The following is a 20,642-nucleotide window of genomic DNA, read 5'->3' as shown; positions in this document are numbered from 1 at the left end:
TTTTTTAGATAGTTAGTCACATATTTCTTATGTAAGTGTAATACATTCGTTTGGATAAAATAATGTATTTACCTATTTTTAGCTTAATTTGTAAAAAACGATTAAAATTTAAATCGAAACAAACACACACAGAACAGTTAAAACCGCTGCTATAAAATTGACTGGTTTTAATAATTTATTGTTAAAAACCACTTACAGTAACACGTTGGGTGCTGATGACGGGAATTCCCGCCATTGCTTAACATTGAAATAAATGCAATTTTCATGTTCAAACATGTCAACGGCAATGAAATGTTTTTATTAAAACCACACAAGGGCATGTTGAATATCAGTGGCTTATTAAAATCATTTCTGAACACAGTAAACATAATTTTCAGTCACAAAACTAAATCATTGAGAAGACAAGCTATGTTTTGATAACATCTTAAAAATAAATTTTAAGTCAATGGTGAAAGCTGAAATTCATTTGATGAGTCAGCTTGTTTATGTATATGGAGCATATTTTTGATTAAATGACAAAACTGTAAAATATGTAAGATAAAAATAACCAGCCGAGTAGGCGGGGAGAAAGTGAACAAAAGTTTCAAATACGCATAGTCAAGGAAAACGGAATATACACTATGATTCATTGTGCATTTTCTGACATATGTTATAGTCAGCTCTCAGCTGGTTGTAAAGACAAGACAACAACTGTCAGCAGTCATTGTTGAGCATTCCCATCTCACACAACAATCAAATGTTTGAATCAGCACGATTGAATCAGCAACTGCTTGTGACTCATTGAACAACACAAGTGCAAGAATGTGTCTAAAATGTAAATAAAGTGCATGCAACAAATAACAAGAAAATAAAGTAAAAATAAAGTTTGGTTTTTAAAAAGTTCAACCAGACATATTTTGTAGCTGATTTGTTTATGTTACATTAAATTTGTTTGCACAACAAAATTTGTAAAATTAAACCTAAATTAATGTTGTCTCAGACTATTTGTCAATTTTTTATTGTTAGGCTACAGCCTAATATTATAATGGACTTAGGCATGTGTCTTTGTTTTGCAGCCTTTTTATTCCAATAGCCATACTTTGTGAACATTATTAGTCAAACTTTGCTAAATTTATTCTTTCGCCCTACTTTTTTAGTTTATCAACACATAATCAAAAACAAGGTGTTATGAAACTTTTTGACAATATAACTATCTGGGATAAAGGAAACCCTGTTTTTTTTTTAATTTTTAATAAAACACTACCTACCTTTTACAATTCATATTCAAGAAAAAAGTATGATTTTAAAGAGATTAGCCTACTTAAATTACAGTGCTCTAGGTTAGTACCAACAATGTAATATAAGCTCAGAATATAAGAATACATGTGGTGACCACATGGTGGGATTTTGGCATCCGAACAAATCTTGGACCAGGGACAACTCTTTGAGAGGGGCCAACAATTGCAGAAGTAGACAAAAATATATTGTTATATGACAGACAAAATTCAATAGTCCATTGTGAGAAAAATAAAGACACCCCTCTGTAATAACAATTTGTTTGGCTCATTCTGTGTGTATTGGAACAAAGAAGATTTTACTTCTGGGCAAAAGACATGTATATCCGAACCCGTATAAAATACTACTTAGGTAATATTCTGCAGCAGCGCAGCTTAAACGAATAACACAATTAAATTCTGATATTCCAAAACTAATTTTAGTGGAGAAAACTGCACTAATTTTTAACCCTCTAACCAATTGAGTTGTTGCAGCTCTGAAAAAATATTTTTGGTTAAAATTAAATTGCCTCTTCATTATTTCATGATTACACTCCAGTTTTAATGTAACATGTTTTAATATACAAGCAGTTCAATTTACACAGTCTAGAAGTTATTTTGTACAGTACAGTAATAAATACAGGTAAAACATTTTTAATTTTTCAATATTCAATTCAATTAGGATTTGTTGGTAGCATATTGAACTACGGATTGGGGGTTTGGAGTAAATTTTTCAAAGCCTTTCAATCTAGGCTCTCGACGTCAGATTTTCAATGTGAATTTGAACTTCAGTTCTTAAGATATAAACATTTCCATCAAGAAATAAGCCAATGAAAACCAGACGTTGAAATGGATACGGTATTTCTTTAACAAGCATTTAAGTTAATCAGCTATACTGTATTTTGTATTGAATAATTTTATTTTTTTATGCTATCAAACAATATACAGTGTGTAGAACTAGCCTGTGGTGGAAGAAGCCTTCATTGATTGTACTAAGACAAAAGATTGTCAACAACTGGCGTTGCCATGGAGATGGGCCTTACTCAGACTTACTGTCTCTGGCTTATCTAGGATTTGAATTCCTGAGACAGATCCGAGGTACATGCTTTATGTTTGTGGCGTGAGTTCATATTCAAACTGAAATCTAAAATTTCTAGGTGCTATCACTAAGTTGGAATAATACAACATAATTTTAAATTTTGTGACTACCAAAATTGTAGGTTATCGTTCGGCTTTCAACTTTCAGTAACATTCTCAATCTTTAACATCTTTTACTTGGTCGTGTCTTATTTTGCCACAATGTGTCATAGCTAGCATATTACTATAGTAGATTCATGCATTTAGTAGTAAGGTCTTAAAATATTGACTTTGGATCGCTATTCCAACACAATGGTGTAACCGACACAAAATAAAAATCCTAAAACACTCTAAAATAGTAAAAAATATGAGGTGGTTATTAAAGACCACTTTTGCAGTTACACAAAATAGTAAAACTGATTTAGGCTAATTAAATTATTATATACTTAAATTAAATCAGCCAATTACTGGTTTATTAGATAATGTGAATGAGATTTTACGCCCATGTTTTCCAATTAAGCAGTAAAAATTGAGCAGTAAATCTTTATTTGCTAAAAAAAAAATATCAAAAAATAGGCATAGTAAAAAAAATTTTCCTTGAAATGATTTTAGCGAATTTCCCATATAGGGAATATTAGCGAATTTCCCATATAGGGAATAAGCTATTACCGTAGTACTCATGGTAAGACCTGGACGCGGGACCGATTTTTTTTTTCGTTTTGAGGTCCCTAGAGGCCAAAAACACCATCCGTTCAAATTCATATATATATATATATTTATATATTTATATATTTATATATATATATATATATGTGTCCGTCAGCACGATAACTCAAGCAAAAATGATCCGATTTTGATGAAATTTGGTACAAACATGTAAACGTACGTTTATTCGAACGAGTTCGCGATCCAGCATGATCGGACCATGGGAACGGGGGTTTACGGGGGGTTTTATGGGGTAAAAATAGGTTTTTCCCATTTTTGACCCATAAAACATAAAATTTAGCAATTTCTTTCCGAACCATTTTGTAGAGCTTAAAAAAACAAATAATTTAGTATATTGAAGCGTTATTATGCGCCTAATGGTTACGGAGAAAATTCCAAAAAATTGTAAATTTAAAATTCCCATGTTATTCTTATGGAGAATAAGTAAACTGTTGTAGTTTGCTTATTTGTGAACATATTTTGATCAAATTTGGAAAATGTTTTTATTTCTTACTAACTATTCACATTTTACAAAAAAAAAACAGTTTTACCCTCCCTGATGCAGCAAACCTAAGTACTTGTTAAACTAATTCTATTTAAATCAAGAATAAATGTTATATTTTTAAGTAGACATTTCAGTGTAAATCCAATCAGTGAAATGGAAATTCGCTTAGTCTGCAGGTTTGCTGCGGCGGGGGTATTTTGTAAATACAAAGAAAAATAAACAATCTTTCACTTCTAATGATTGCCAGTTTCACAAATAACTTTAACAAGTAGCTAAAAATCAATCTACACCTTTAGTACAATTAGCCTAACTGAGATTAAAAATTTGTAGTTGGCGTGATAAGTTGAGAGCAATTCAGACCAGGTGAGATGCGACTAGATTAACAATTCAAATGACCTGAATTCCTGAATACTGGGTACACTCAACAAAATGACACTAGGATCAAATCTTTATCACATATGAATAATCAAATGTTTGTCATGTGAGGTTCTTGCTTTCAAAGTAGGTCTATTTTCAGTCATAAAGTTAGTAATTTATAAATTGAAAATATGAATACCGGTACTCTATATTGTTTTTCTATTACCTATGCCATTATAGGTTTGTCCAGCTCAATTATAAGTTAGACTACATTATGTCTTCTGGTGGGTTTTACAAAAATATGTTGAATTCTATTTTTCACCGTTCACTGGAAGAATTTCTATGAAAATGGGCTAAACACTCTACCTGAGTGCTACAGTAAACATGGATACAAAATGTCACTTTTAAATTAGACAGTTGAAGCAAAAGAAGCCACGCAAAGTTACTCTATGTAACATTGACAGGTTGTTGGCTTGTGTGTTAGCACTGGCGTCTGTATTGATGCTTATAAATAAAACACTGCCAAGGTCTAAGTTCTACCCATTGAAACCTCACATTCTTACAATCTTGTAGCTCTTGACCCCAGAGAACTTTCTATGTTTGTAGTTTCTTTATTGTTTTATATTACTGAACAAAATTTTATTTATTTACTTTTATGTTGGAAAGACACCACAAGACTCACTGCACTGTATAGAAGGCATACTATGCTGAAGAAATGCATTGTCAAGAGTGTTGATAGAGCCTATTGATAAAACCATTTGAATTCCAAAATAATTTTAATCCTTAATTAAAAACAAACAATTCATCTGGGTTGTATAAAATTAACTCTCTCATAGAATAGGTATTACGCGACTTTTAGGATAGATAATGGCTTATTATCCTTTGAAGTGATAGTATTTTTTTATTTGTGTTTATATCTACATTAGGCCTAATGTTGTTTTTTTTTCTCTCTCTCTAAAAACCGGTGAAAAGCCTTGGCTGATTTCTATCCGGAAACGTCAGCCTTTCATTAGAGAGAAAAACTAACTTAAAGCAGAGCGGACATTAATTTAGACATTGGCATGTACCTAATATTAGGCCTCAATAGATAAACCACCCATCTAATACTTGCTGTAATTTAAGAAAACTAAAATCAAAGTTACTTTTAGTAAAACAGCTTTCTTTTGTATGCATAAAATAAGTTAGGCGTTAAATAGCCCGATCAGACACACAATTCACTAAGAAGCCCATACGGTAATTCTGTTAATTTTATATCAAGAACACTGTTTTACATGTGTACCTGTCCTGTTGACTTTGTCAAAAAAAAGGTAAATTCTCGTGGATTTCACATAACAAACGTAACCAATTATAACTTAGAGGATTCAAACCCTTAGTTTCAGAACTGTCTTCTCACCAGGGTTTTGTATTCGACCAATCTAATTTAACGTTCCAGAGGACCGCCTTCCTACTGCTTACTGTAATTTGTTAGACTGAAACCTATCTATAACTTATAGTTAGTAGTTTTTTTTCCTTTGCAGAACATTCTTTATCCTAGTCTTTAGCAATTTTTTTTAAATAGGCCTACATAGGCTACATGTGAGAGTTTCGTTTTGATAACTTAGCCTACAATGCAATTATACGCCTGAATGTCAACAAATTGATATTTAAATAAATTAATTCCCTTTTAGTGCTGTAAGCAAACTTAATGTGATGGTAGAATGAGTTTTTAAGTTAAATTTTAAATAACCCAACAATAGGTAAATTCGTTCGTATTTTGAAGAGTTATCAACTTATTTTCTTATGGAATTAAGTCACTGTTTAAACAAGTTCAATAAATCATGGATGCTCTATATAAGTTGGTTCCTATATGGTTAAACAATGTTTAATTATACCAATAGGCCACTAGGCCTAAGTTATAATACAACTAACTGTTTTAGAAAATGTCCCCCCATAGGGAAGAAGCAGTTTGTTGTGTGTTTTATGGGGGCTTTAGCAGTTGCATGATGACCCTTACCCTTTGGTTGTGATATTTCCAAATTCTTGCAAGTTCCTGATTAGACAAGTTTAAAACAGAACGTTCGTCAACTTTCATCATTAACATTTCAACTTTTCAAGTGCCCATAAAAGGAAAGGATCATAATATTTAAGCTATAGTAACAAGTCAAAAATGTAAAAGATTAAAAACAACTTAAAAAATGTTCAATTATTTGATCAAGCAGTATACTAACTACCAAAATGTATTAAAAACTTACTTTTGCCGGTCAAATCAAATCGAGGGACACTTGCCACTGCTTAGATGATAGTCAAAGATTCTCGAATGGTTTTTGCTCAAATAATTTAAAATAGTTATGGTAGGTAACACTTCACACAGATGAATAACCGCAATCGACAATAATTTATTTTATCACAAATCACTCGAGAAAACTATTCCATAAAAAGCATGCAGACCCAAATCATTCTCATTCTACACAACGAGATTACTTGTATCGAGCTCTGAAGACTACGGACCGGGACAATCGAATAACCAAAGAAAGGCCGAGGCCGAACATCTGCCGCTTGCAGCAGCTGCAGACGGCGCAACCAAACAAAAGACACAGCTGTGGTGCTAGAAAATATCACGTCAGCTGAAATAACAGTATCGTCAACGTTAGATAGTTGAATCTGTATATCTAAAAAGACACGTGTTGGATAATGTATAAAGTTTATAGTTCTGTATAAGAACCGTACTATTTCATTATTCTAATAATCAAAAGATTATAATATCATCATCCAATACTCAAAATTATTTCTTTTAGGTGTGGTAACATAGCCAGAACCAGCAAAGAAAGTTTGAGTGTGAAGAAAATATATTTATGTTGTATAACCAAAGTTTAATATTTAAAAAAAATGTATGTTACTTTATGAAATATATCTTGACAAGAAGTAAGAATGTTATTTAACTTCGCACGACATTTGAATAACCGGAGATGAGATAGCACTTCTTTAATGTGTTCCATGCCCCTAGCGGCCTTTTTGTATTAATCTGGAGCCTTTGGAATGAAATGTGTTGAATTGTATCGATACATATCTAATACACTAGTATTAAAAAAGGCTACGAATGAAGATATTAGTAGCAGGTTGTTGACAAAAATATACAAATCAAGAGTGTATATAACAGCATTTGGAGCGTGTGTCAACGTGTCCAAAATGAAGAAGAAATTGAGACTGATTGTCAGTGAAAACCCGCCACCTCTCACACAAGAGGTGGTGAGTTGATGGGATGGCTCTTTGTTCGGTTTCGGGTGTTTCCTAGATGGGAGCGTGCACTACCCACCACGCCACCTCAAATAAATTGTGTGCTAGTACTAGAGGGTTGTTGTGGTGGCATGCTATCGGGTACGTAGAGTTGTGCACGTTAACCGGCCAACTCTTTAGTGTGGTGGTGGATTGTTGGGGTGGCATCTAGTTGCCATCGTAAATGGTGGTGGTGGGCGTGTACCTGGAGCGTACGAGACAACTGTTGCTGGTTTAATTCCGATCATAATCCATTCAGAGCTTAAATGCTGTTATTTGTCACAAGGTTACTAAATAATTATAGTATCTAACAAAAGGTTAAACATTCGATTGTAAAAAGGTCAGAGTTTGGATGTTCCCTAAAAAATATGTATAGTATAGATCAACTGAAATACGGAAAAATGAAAACAACATGTTGAATTTAACAAATACATGCATAGCTTTTGCAGCTAAAATGTTATGCTCATGAAGCATGTAATGTTTAAAGTATGGTTATATAGCCAATTTTGTTTCTTGAGTACATTAAACAAAGCTACATACATATTATATTCAATATTCAATGATTGTCCGTTGTATGAATATTCATGTTCTTTAATCAGTGCTCGAACTATATAATTGATTTTAAAACATCACGCGGGTACGTTTGCTGCCTACCTCTATTTCCATCACATCGATGAAAAAAAGGTTCAAATTTGTCATTTTCGTTCTGTTTTCTGCTCTTCTTCTTCTCTTCTTGGTCAGGGTAGCAGAAGAGCAAGAGAAGCAGACAGAAACCACACATACCATTTACATGCTTTATACCTATCAACAATGTCATTTGAGTTTAATTAGATAATTACGCAACTAATTTAATAGTCATCAAGCAGGAGCATTCATAATGGTAAGAAAATTTTATTAGTTTGCAAACCATTAGTGTCCTAATTACTTAGTGAACGTAATTCATAGTCACAAGGTATGCTAGTTTTAACATCCTAACCTCACTCTTAAAACCTGTTGTATAATTCCTTAAATTGTTGTATTAAGCTAACTTAAATTAATGCTTTCCTATATGCGGATCGGTGATATATGTGTAAGTCAAGCATTACTTACAGCTACTCTTTAGGCTGTTGGATCAATCTAGGTTTAATGTAGAAATTTACTGTAGATTGCAACATCATAACTTAAGGATGTTGCAGCTAACTAAACTTAAACTTATTAGGCTATATAAGTTAGCTGGGATATTATATGCCTATTGGTGGCCCAGTAATCAGTAGGTTGCCGGTTAAATCCTGATTAGTATATTTTAAGGTTGCACTTTAGTTTACGTCCTATACATTAACTACTAAGTTACCAGCTGATTATAAAATGAAACTGTTCCAAACTAAACTTCTCAATGGCCATAAATTGACTGCCCCGCTTTACTTGCCCAAGTGGACCTCCGAGTGCCTTCTAGAACCCGTTCACAAGATCTGTTCAGCAAGAGGTACTTCAGTAGCCAATATGATTATCATGCTCCTCTTGCAAGATTTCTTTGTCTTGGTAACATTCTGGAGGCCAGTATCGATATGTCTGCATATTTATTTATTTATTAGTATAAGATTGTAATAATCATCACCTATCATTTTTGTAATGGTCTTTGGCCGTTGGGATGGAAATAAAAAATAAGTAAAAAACCTAACCTTAACCAAACTGCAGTAAGTTATGTGAGTAAATGCGGAGCGGCTGAAGTGAGCGTTTTGTAATGGAGCAAGATGAAACAATGACGTCATCACACCGGTAGCTACTCACTGTCATAACCTAACCCAACTAACCAAAACTTGCTGATAATGAAAAATCGAATTAAGGTTAAATTCTGGTCATAAATTAAAATTATAAATGCCTCAAATCAAAACAAAAGATGTACAGTTAAGAAGAAATGGCGTTCTAAGCAAAATCTTTGACAGAAAGTTAGTGTCCCTGATTCGATCTAGATACCTCTGGCACATCGGCCGAGTAGGCCTACTCTATCCACTACGCCACAAACACCCACGGCTGTAAATCACACGCCAGCAAAGAAAAAAGCAGACGAAATTTGATCACGCGAGTTGCGAGAAACAATTACGTATATCCAGCTGTCTTTTATCCTTGGGGTTTTCATAAAATGATCAGTGGCCAAAGAAGCAGCTGATCCTAAGCTAGCCAGTTACAAACTCAAACTGAAATCTCTAAATTTCACATTTGACTTAACATATTTTATAGTATAGCCTAAATCACTTTTCACTTTCATTTTTATTTTCCAGGGCAATGCCATTTACAAAATAAATACAATCAGTTAAGATTATAATTAAGGCATCATAAAAAATCTTTTGACATTGTAGCAACAGCGTGACAAAAGAAGAGTCCTAACTCCTTAACCAAATATCTCCACATTGTTTTCCATTTTCGGGGGAGCGGGCAGTGCATTATAGTAGTAGGCCTAATGCAATAGTAATAGTAGTAGACAATCGTGTTTGCCTAGGGATAGTTTCTAAGACACAAGTAGAAAATTTAAGGTACAGTATTAGCCTAGGCAAGTTCCTTTAAAACTGTCTTACGAGTGTCTGAAAGGCCAATTACACAAGTTGCACACTACTTTACCTATGATCATTTTTTCAATTAGGCCTACTAACAACCACTACTCATAACGTTTACAACCTCTCATTGCCACTGATCGTGATGCAACGACTCATTGTTCCAACCACTCACTCATCATATAATTATTAACTTGGCCTTAACAGCTGATGAGTTGATGTTAAATGCATTACAATTTTACTTATTTTCTCTCAATCCTTGAACCTCATTGGTCCAAACACGTAGGCCTAATATGAAGCAACAAAACAGTGCTGTTAAGTAAGTTAAGGAAACAATACTGTAAAGTAAATCTTTTCCATTCTAAAAACTAATTGGTATTTTGGGATGTCTATATTAAACCCGCTTATCATAGAAGATAGAGTAGACAGATTTTGGAAAAGGTCAAATAATCTTTCTTGACAAAAAATACGAGACAATCAAGATATAAATGGACAGAAAATTAAGACTTTTATTGTTACAAAAAGTGTTTTACAGGAAAATTTACAATGCACTAAGTTCACTAATCATTGTTTTGATTTCAATGACTTATTTAGGCACCCTGGCTTTCCGTGTTGTAAAAATGTATTTGTTTGCTAAGTTATTTAAATTAATCAAATAATTAATTGTTTTCAGAGTTCCGGCCTTATTCTGGCAGGCCTAGGCTTGGCTGCCGTTGGTTATGCTGGGCGTTTCATCCTGAGGCAAGCCCCGCAAATGTCCCAAAAAATGGCAGAAGCATTCAAGGCACTACCTAAACTAGACAGTGAGGTAAGTTACTTATAGCTACTAAACTAGACTTATGCTAGGAACGTTTAAATAGGCAAGATACTGAAGGAATTGTCTTATCGTCATTTTAATCTAGAATGCTTGGGTAGGTTAAATTTTCTTCAGGCATGTTTTTGATATGAGTGCATATGTAAAAAGGCAACCCAGTGCTTCCAGCCCCCGAGTACCTTCCAGTTGACTCATTTACGGCTTGATTTTGATGACTAGATTGATTTAGCTCCAGTTTTGTAATGTAGATCTTATATAAAGTCACCACTGTATACTGTCAGGAGATGTTTCCCCACATGGGCATTGGCGTAAGTAACACGTTATGTCTGTAGTGGGCGATGTGTAATATTGAGAAACATTAGTTTTCATTGCAATATTCAATACCAAAAACCATTAGGCTATTTTATATAAATATTCTTGTGAAAAGTAAATTGAATGGCTCTCCCGTTATAGCTGCCTAGGCACAGGCACTAAGAGGTGTTAGGTGTTAAGAGTCCGCTTGTGAACTCTGATGGTGGAACTGGGTGACATATCTTCTATGACTAAGAAAATCAGAAGATCTAGTCCCTGAGCGAACAAATTAGTTGAAATACAGTAGACAAAAAAAAAGATAATATCCCTTGTTAGGGATCAAAGATTTTCTTATTTTATAGGTATCTAAAAAAACTATTCACCATAAACAAGTCTTTTGTTTTTTATGCCACTTCCAGACATTAAATTAATTCAATCATTAATTTTCAGAGTTTTGCGAGCAGTAAATATTACAAAGGTGGGTTTGATCATAAAATGACGAGACGAGAGGCGAGTCTCATCCTGGGAGTGTCACCGACAGCTAGCAAAACAAAAATAAAGGTACTAATTTATTTTAGACAATATTTACACTCTCACGTTCTATATACCGTACCAGATATCTGATACAACAACTGTAACAAAACAAAACGCTCATTCACAATTTCCTATTAATGTAATCATAGCTCAATAAAAATGAGAAACACTTTATCTGACATGTGAAAAATATGATAATATTGTAACTATAAGGGTTGTTTGTGAATTTGGTCTCCAACAATTTCCTATAGCGGACAAGTGAGCTAGTTCAAATCTCAGTCCAGTGCCATGTTCTTTACTGCACAACTGCCACCTTCATGCGAGGCTAGGCCAAGTCTAATCATTGTTATTAGATTTCTTTGGTTGTAAGTGTTTGGATGCAATGTGCGCAAGAGGTGGAAGGAATTATAAAGTGGTTGTAAAAATTTACACTGTGTTTCAAATAGTGTAGTTGTGGTTGTCCTATTTCTCTTTAAGGCAGTGACCAAAGTTTGGAGAATTTTTTTACTGAATAAAATCTTACCGAACTGATATGGGACGTATCCTTAAGACTAACTAGGACAGGAGTAAACCTTGGTAAATCTTAATCTTGACGATCAGCAAGCCAGGTTTCATAATCTTTAATCCCTGCATCAATGGTAACTAATAAACACATTCTACCACCCTTATTTGTGCACATTTGTATGACTTTCGATGAACTTCCAAATTCTTATGTTCATATTTTTACATCCAAACACTTTCATAGGAGCGGCCCCCTTTCCACAGAAACCGAATCATAGAACATGATTCACTTTGGTGCAAGTATTTATTTTTCTCTCAAATTGATTTAGGCTTTTTGAAAAGATTAATCATTACAAAGAGGCGGACACTAAAGAACAGTAGCGGATGAAGTAAATAATGTACCATTGGTTTTAGATTTGAACTAGCTTGCTTGACTGCTATGCAAGCTTTGGGGTCACCAACCTTTGGCCCGAGGGATACATTTCGCCCACAAAACAGATTTTGTCTGTTCCGCGTAGTCTCCTGTAATCGCTGCAACACTTGTAAGCATATCTGCAGTCTCCTACAAATACAGCAACACTCGTAAGCATATCTTGTGGTCAGCCGCAATAGCACAGTACTCGTAAGCATATCTTGTGGTCCCTGCGATACTGTGATCATCACTCGTGAATGTGGTAGCGCTCATAAGCATCTATTGTTGTCTTGTTGATCAGGTGATAACGATATTATCCCATTTAATGGCTATATTTATGACGTTAGAAATAACTTCATGCTTGGCCTAGGAAGTTGCAGCATTATCTCTTACATAAATCCTGTTGATATGACCCGGGACCTAAAGAACACAGTCCCATGCCTTACCAACTGATCAGTTCGCTCCCCAGGGTGTCATTCTTTGATAAGATGTTCTTTGAACTAGTCCACATAGTCTTTTCCCCCGTTTTTTACCCCCTAAACATAATATTTTGCGATTTCTCTCTATTTTTTTTTTTTTTTTTAGCTTCAAAAACCAAATAACTTAGTACCAGGACATCAAAAGGATGTTGTACAGGTACGCCTAATGGTTACAAAGAAAATGATAAAAACTATAATTTAAAATTTCCTTTATATTTTGTTGGAGAATAAGTCAACTGTTGTACCATAGTTTGCTTGTTTAGGCATATAGCCTATTTTAATCACATTTAACAATAGTTTGTTAATTTCTTACTAAGCTGCTTTTAACATTTCAATAAAAAACTCACTTATTACCAGTGCTCAATTTGTAAAAAATGAGGTGCCGGAACTTTCTTATGCCAACATTTTTTGTCTTTCTGAAAGAGAGGTACCGGAACGCCAATCTGCCGCAAATCGAGCACTGCTTACTATCTTCCCTGTAGCGTCAAACCTATGTACTAATTTACACTTATGTTATTTAAATATGAAATTAACATGACAATTTTAGGGGAATATTTTAGTGTAGGCTACATGCAACCTAATTTTGTTATAAAGATGTTGGCAACCTCTTTTAAACTTGCATTTGCCGGTCCACATGTACTAACTGCCCGTGTGTGGAACGTATCCAGCAAAGCCAGGGGTGAGTCGGAACAGTACGGAGGTGAACTGTACTGATAAAATGTTTGCGGCAGTGACCAGAATCCGAACCCACGACATTGCTGCCTTGGGCCTGAAGTCCCTTTGCTACCGACTGAGTCACCGACTCACCTATGCAAAAAACTAGTACGCCTAAGTAGGCCTAAAATAAATTCTCTTAGTCTGCAAAGTTTGTTGTGTTGGGGGTATTTTTAAATAGACTAATTTTGATACACAGGAAGCGCACAAGAGGGTGATGCTCGCTAACCATCCTGACAAAGGCGGCTCGCCCTACATTGCTGCCAAGATTAACGAAGCAAAAGATCTTCTAGATAAGGGAAAATAGATCATCTTTGTAGTCTTAGTTCTGGTACTCATGATGAAACATAATGTTGATTTAGGCTAGCTTACAATCTAACCCCCAGTAAATTAACGGTGTCTGTAATAGGCCTATAATCAATTGTAAAAAATTTTGACCTTTACAATAAACTTGTGTAGTTATTTAATTAGTGTTTATCTACACTATTGAAATTATTTACGTTTTTTAAGGATCTTTCCAACCCCTGGTCTCATTGCTTAAGTCCTTTTGTTAGATGGAATATAAATAATTGGTTTTTTTTAATGGTTGTTTTCATAGAAAGAAAACATTAAAACTGAAAAATTATTCGGTTGACTCCATGACTTGAGGTTAGTTTTAATCCACCTATTAGCAGTAATGCAAAATTATGAGTACCAGTATTTAATTGTAAATATCTAGTTGTTTGTACAGTTTCAAATTACGCTTGTAAATAAATATATTTTCTCAAAGAATATTTGGACTTAATGATTGAGAAACCTTGTTACATCTTAGTTAAATTCTGAACAAAATGGTAAATCTCCTATTGCTGTACAAATAAGAATTCAAAAGTTATTGTAACTTATGTTATTTTTCCATAAAAGGCACCATAAAAACGGGAAATCGGATTTTTTAAAACAGCCAGTTTTTATTAAAACAAGGATGCTATGGTCCTAATAATTCTAAACAAAATAGTGCAACCCCCTAATGCTGTAAAAATACGGTTCAAAACAAGTTATTGCAACTTTTGTAAATTTTCCCTATAAAAAAACAGTTAGGCCTACTCCCACCGCTTACCCATAAGGGAATCACATTATAAGATTCCACTATAAACTGTAGGTCCCTTAGTTGCCATTAGCTGTATGGGCTATTAATTAACAGCTGTGTCTAAGGAACATGTCGGCCTTAGTCACTAACAAGACTACAAGATCGCGCCACTCATCCTACACTCATCCTTCACTCATATTTGGGTTAAAATACGCACATAGTGGCGCCCCATCTTAAATAATTGATAATTGATTACTGCTTCCTAAAAAAGTTTTCCAGCAACCTGTCCCAAAAGTACCGCTCTTTATCAGAGTCACAACCCTGGTCTTGACAATAAACGGTGACCATCTGCCTACTCCATCCACTCTGTCCATGAAAGTTACTCTTTTGACTGTTTTGTGATGGCAGGTTCTTTTTGGCACCAGCTCTCAAAACAAATATTTCTAACCTTTTTCCATACCACCAACGTAAAGCTGAACAGTATAGGCAGGCCTACTTTATTAGGCATTTTTTCAGAGTAGAGTGAAAATTTAAAAACGTACGTTTTCATGTCCCTGGCATTTTACTTCGTAGCTACTGGATTTGTAGTTTATTATTATGTGTTTTAATATTTTTTGGGATGGGGGCAACATGTTACACACATTTATTTGGTTTTAAATAGGTTCTAGGTATTTTTTTCGTATTTTTAAAGTCTCGAAATTCACGACCATGACGTGTCCCTAGGGTACATTTTCCAACTTTCACGCTGTTTTTAGACTAATTATTCATGCCGAAATATATAAAGCCATATTTTTATGTCATCAATGGTTATTAAACTTACAAAAAAGGAGCATATTATAATTTTATTGTCATTGCAAACTGACTACCATGACATAATAAGTCTGTCCCTCGATTTGGCGTCACGACCATTTGGGAAAATTTGTCAACTTTGGAGCACGACAGTGGCAAGCCTCGCGTTGATGGAGTCAGTTGGTTTTAGAGACTAGTTCGGGGTGTACGTCAGGATTGTAGTGCCGGTCGTTTCGAGTTGAAAGGAGGAATTACAAGATTAATACAGGAAAGGTTGTGTTTTTTGTAATTTTGGTGTGTCCATGACCGTACATAGTCATTCGATGAAGTAGACATGGTGTTAATTTTTGTTTATAAGATATTTCAATTGCTAGATTAACCTAGAAGTCCACTTTGTATCCTCGAACATGAGGTGCAGAGCTACCGCCAGAACAGAGCCAAATAACACGTAATTTCACGACCAAAGTTTCACGACCATCGCGGGTTTTTTCACGACCTATCCAGCCTTATGGATTATAGTGTGTTTGGTCGTGACAATAACTTTAATATAATTGTAATTTGAACAGTTTAGTTCAATTGAAACACATATTTTTATTATAACTAATAGTATAATTAAAGGATTGTTTAGAAAGATTTAGATTTTTTTATAAAATTCACGACCGTACCGCTTGTCCCTGACCATCACGTTTATGATTTCTGTCATAAAAATTTCAAAAATTAAAATATCGTCATATTTCAATGTTTTATACACAAAAGAAGCACGCCTCTATGCAAACATAACGATTTTTCGGGTCTCAGGTAAGTTTTTTCGGAGTTATACAAACTTAAAAAGATATTATTGGCTTTTTTTCAATTTTTTTGAGTTTTTTATTTTTTTCTAGAAAGACCAAATATACTAAAAGCTCAGTGACCTTTTTAATGTATAATGGTCATAAAAGTAAATTAGTTTATAGCAAAACATAGTTATAAAAATAATATTAACTATTTTTAATATTCATTTAAACGTCTGTTATGGTCGTGACAGGATTTTGTGTTTTTCCACTAAAGATGCTCTTTTAAAAAAAAACTACCAAAGATATTGCGTTACCATGGACATTATATGAAACTTCAAATGTTAATGAAATCAAAAAAATAATAAAAGTTTTGAAAAAAGGGGAAAAAAATTTGCAAAGTGTGTTTCCTGAAAACGTACGTTTTTAAATTTTCACTCAGTAACTAAACAGTATATTCAAGATGTTGGGAGAAAAACGTTTTTAAAAGGTCCTTCTCCATAAACAAGTTAAAGTAAATGCTTCTTAAATTATTGCTGGCTGTCAGAAAGCTGTAATTATCAATGAATTTGTAAACATACTGATTTGTTGTTGTCTGTTCAAAACACAGTGAAATCACTGAACCCAAATTTAGTTGTCCTCAGGGGCAAGGCACTTACACTACCCTTCGGGGGTGCCGAGAGCACTTTTATGGATTTACCAGTGAGAGATATTGTATTTGACTATGTTATCGCGTAGCGCCGTACAAAGAAGAACGCAAGACCCGCAGCACACACAAGCAACTAGATCACGTCGCCGGCTGCAAGGCGTTCTCTTTTGTTGCAAAAGTAAGATAATCGTCAATTTTTATTGGATATACAGGCCTTGTTAGCTAGTAATTGATACATAAAAAATATGTGCTATTAATTTCTGGGGCCTGTTTCATAAATTATAATAAACTACAAGTTACAAGCTGTAACCTGGGGCCCATTTCATAATAAACTACAATCTAATATTATTATATATCAGATGATTGCCCAATGCAAATCTAATGGAAATTATAAGTTACAGCTTGTAACTTGTAATTTATTATGAAACGGGCCCCTGTAATTTGAAATTTCCATTAGATTTACATCGGGCGATCAGCTGATTTCTAATGTTAGTTTGGTATGAAACAGGCCCAAATACGAATAATTTTAATTAGGTAGATTTATTTTGACCTACGACCGTTTTTTAAAGTAACCGTTTCAGTACAGTTCTTAGAATTGAAAAGTATCTCATAACAGCATTGTTTACTTTTATAACAGCATAGTTTTACTCATAACAACACAGGTAACGGACCAATGAGGTTCAAGGATTGAGAGAGGAGAAGTAAAATTGTAATGATTCGAAATTCAACTAATCAGCTGTTCAGGCCAATTTAATTGTTAATCGGTGCAATTAGTTTATGATACTATGTTTCGTTGCATCACTGTCACTGGCAATGAGAGGTTATAAACGAAAACATAACATCTTTTAGAAGTTATGAGTAGTGATTTTTAGTACTGTAATTAAAACAATGTCGTAGGCACTTGCCAAGGCTCGTACCTTAAATTTTCTACGCGTGTCCTGCTTAACATTCTCTTTCTTTAAGCAGTAGTTGCGTAAACTACTATTATGGGTTTGAGAACAAAGTTTACACTATGGGAAGTAGGAACTTCAATTTTGTTTTATTGGATAAAAATTTGATTTTTCCATTTCGACCTTTAGCATATAAAATCTTGTAGATGCTTCTAAATAATTTTTAGAGCTCAAAAATACAAATTGAATTGAAGCGTTGTGTGCATTCGGTTACGGAGGAAATCCCCCAAAAATACAACATTTAAAACTACATCAAACAAAAACATTTTAAAATTCTATGTAATCTTTAGAATAAGTAAACTTTGTAGATACTGTATCTTGTTTATGGATATTTTATAATAACATTTCCTAAATTTATTTGATGCTAAGCTATTAACATTACAATATTAAACGCTCTTTTAGATTTCTTGTAACAACAAAATATACTCATTACACCGTTAAAGGTTAATTTTTAAGGGCAAGTTATCCAACATGTTTGATATTTCATTGAAAATCCAAGCAGGCAAAGGCAATTTGCATATTCTTCTGGTTTGTTTAGGCGGGAGGATTTTAAAAATTATGTTGTAATTGTAACCTGAAATTATTGTCAACATTTTTTGTTTATTACTCGGATCTGAGAGTGGTAGCATAACTTGTATGCATAAAATGTAATAATATAAACAATTATTACTGACGATTTTCTCACTTTTAATTATACAGTGTAACAAAAAAGAGCGCCTTGCAGTTGACGACGTGATTCAGAGGCTCCTGTGTACTGCGGGTCTTGCGTTCAAAGAAAGTACGGCGCTCCCCGCAATGCTGGTCATTTTTATATATTCTGTACTAAGCTATTGTAATCATTGCGATGTTTAACCTCAAATAAACTTATTCCATCAACTAGATGGATTTAGAAATGATATTGTATATGACTGTATAACCAAGGGACGCAACCTAAGTGCATAAAAAGTACGATGTATGACGAGGTTAAATACATTTGCTTTGATAATACATTTACCTCACAAAGCGTACATTTCGCAAAATATAAACGAACAGTGTTTGGGTTTTAAGTGATTGGCGAAAAGTGTTGAGCAATGTATTTCATTGTTGCAGAACACCTTTAACCATATTTTCCGAGGGTATATTTTTAAATTTTACAGATTCATTGAGAAAGTAAACGTATACCTCCATTATTCACCAATCAATTATTGCTTAGGTTTTCAGCTATGGAAAAAACAAATCGTTGTTTTCTATTAAAATGCAGGAGCCTACAATAAAGTAAAGACTTTTACCAATGTTTGGGATAGTAAATAATTTGTAGACAAGGAATATAACTATGGATAATTTATCTTTTATTTTTATAATCATAGTATACTCATCGTAATATTGAAGAGATTATAATGTATTCTGTGATAGCACTTTGTTTCTGTTTTTAACAAAAATTAGTGAATTAATTTTTTTTTAATTCGGAGAGCAAAAATTGGTGACAAATTTTGGAGAAAACCCTCTCTTACCAATTGTGATTATTAAAATAGCTCTTGTTAACACTTTTAATTTAAATCTATAATTTTTTTGGGCTGCCGTACCTTCTCTCCAACCCTCCATGTCTACGCACACTTGAGTACTTTTACATTTACTTTTACATTTACATACTAGTACATTTACTTTTGTGTTTGCTTTTGGGGCAATTAACTAAGATCTGTAGGGATACAGTAGGTCTAATATGACTAAATGAGCCCAACTATAAACATAAACTAATAAACAAGTAGGCCTATAGCAAAGTGTTGTTGATGTTGTGATGTTCCGGAGGGCTGAAAACCTATTGTGGCGGTTTTAGGACCGTTTCCTCTTCAGCATCTTATGTAAGTTCTAATATATATTTCTAAGTAACATTAGAGCGATGACACTTCTTCCTCTACAATATTCTTCTTTTTCTAAAGCAACTCTCAAAATAATTTAACAGTAAAGATCGAATCCTTCTGGCTACGCTGATGATGCATATAGGGATTCATGTTGTGGAGAGACTTTTCCCAAACTTTATCTTTTCATCTGTTTCAGCCAAATCCGTAAACTCACAATCCAACACTTGGATTGGCCGATCGTCCATTGGTCGCGTTCCACCGTCCACCGTTCCGTTACCCCGGTCCACTCCACGGTTCCCACCGCGCAAGGCCACGCCGCTGGGGTTATTAAATGCCAACATTCCTTTCTCGGTCAGAAAGTAAAGCAAACAGTTTCATCGGCCGTGACTGTACCTGGCTCGTTCGACGCTCACCTGTCCGGCCAAGTGGAGGGGGAATGGAGGGGAGTGGTATCCAACATGTCCGCCGATCCTTCGTCCTTATCGTTCGTTTGAGTTTTTTCGTTAGTTTTTACGTGTAAAAACTAAGTGAAACCTATGTTCCTAGTTTGTACCCGGCTTGTTTCGCCGTTCCCCAGTTTTTGGTGCGACTTTAGTGCTGGTTTGTGTCAAATTAGTTAAGTTTCTGCTGAGGAATGCAACAGGTAGTCGCTCGTACAGGACTGTAGACCTTGGTGAGTCCGTGTTTACTTTTTCTTGTAATATTGTTAGATTTAATATTACTTTACAAAGGTGTATGTCATTTTAAGATACGAATGCAGTTGATTATGTTACATAAATTCATATACCACCATGCATGTATTGCAAATCTGACCCTGTTATGATTCTGCAATGCCCATACTGTTGACATCGCAAGGAGAGGAGTTAACGGTACGACTTTTTTTCTTCTAGTGTTTAAACTTTGAAAAAAAAAACACTCAGCTTCCTGTAAAATCAACGGTTCTTATTTTTGCTGCCGTGTTTATGATAATTTCTATGCAAAATACGACTTCATGATCAGTTCATTTTGGGTGCCGTATTTCAGAGATGGAAAGAAGTCAAGAACCGCTGTTTGTATGGTTTTTATAGTCAGTCTCTATCACATTCCATAAGCTACATAACCTGGGGGCTATTTCATAATACACTACAAGTTACAAGTTACAACTTGTAACTTGTAATTTCC

At 34.3% G+C, this 20,642-nt stretch overlaps 3 protein-coding genes across 3 annotated transcripts in view; 2 read left to right on the top strand and 1 right to left on the bottom strand.

Annotated features, from left to right (window-relative positions):
* The window catches only part of LOC128991292 (probable multidrug resistance-associated protein lethal(2)03659), a 57,840-nt gene extending 51,443 nt beyond the window's left edge, over positions 1–6,397 (bottom strand). Inside the window, exon 1 of the mRNA XM_054414062.1 lies at positions 6,129–6,397. The gene's annotated coding sequence lies outside the window, so the exon portion shown is untranslated. The remainder of the gene's footprint in view (positions 1–6,128) is intronic.
* A 1,500-nt stretch (positions 6,398–7,897) lies between these two features.
* On the top strand, positions 7,898–14,195 carry LOC128992492 (mitochondrial import inner membrane translocase subunit TIM14-like). Its single transcript, XM_054416084.1, has 4 exons — positions 7,898–8,029; positions 10,351–10,485; positions 11,233–11,343; positions 13,622–14,195. The coding sequence occupies exons 1-4, from the start codon at positions 8,027–8,029 to the stop codon at positions 13,727–13,729; spliced, it is 357 nt and encodes a 118-aa protein (XP_054272059.1). The 5' UTR covers positions 7,898–8,026; the 3' UTR covers positions 13,730–14,195.
* A 5,730-nt stretch (positions 14,196–19,925) lies between these two features.
* Positions 19,926–20,642, top strand: part of LOC128991556 (uncharacterized) — a 127,522-nt gene continuing 126,805 nt past the window's right edge. The window contains exon 1 of the mRNA XM_054414544.1: positions 19,926–20,154. The gene's annotated coding sequence lies outside the window, so the exon portion shown is untranslated. The remainder of the gene's footprint in view (positions 20,155–20,642) is intronic.

The sequence above is a fragment of the Macrosteles quadrilineatus genome, unplaced genomic scaffold, assembly GCF_028750875.1.
Source record: "Macrosteles quadrilineatus isolate MER2022 unplaced genomic scaffold, UCM_ALF_1.0 Scaffold_4__1_contigs__length_99947679, whole genome shotgun sequence".
Lineage (NCBI taxonomy): Eukaryota > Metazoa > Arthropoda > Insecta > Hemiptera > Cicadellidae > Macrosteles > Macrosteles quadrilineatus.
This window is presented reverse-complemented; position numbering and strand designations above follow the sequence as displayed.

What these genes read in the sequence shown, in the direction of transcription:
- LOC128992492 (XM_054416084.1), top strand. An exon ending in TACCTAAACTAGACAGTGAG is followed by an intron (nt 10,486 to 11,232) that starts GTAAGTTACTTA and finishes ATTAATTTTCAG; the next exon opens with AGTTTTGCGAGCAGTAAATA. An exon ending in CTAGCAAAACAAAAATAAAG is followed by an intron (nt 11,344 to 13,621) that starts GTACTAATTTAT and finishes TTTGATACACAG; the next exon opens with GAAGCGCACAAGAGGGTGAT.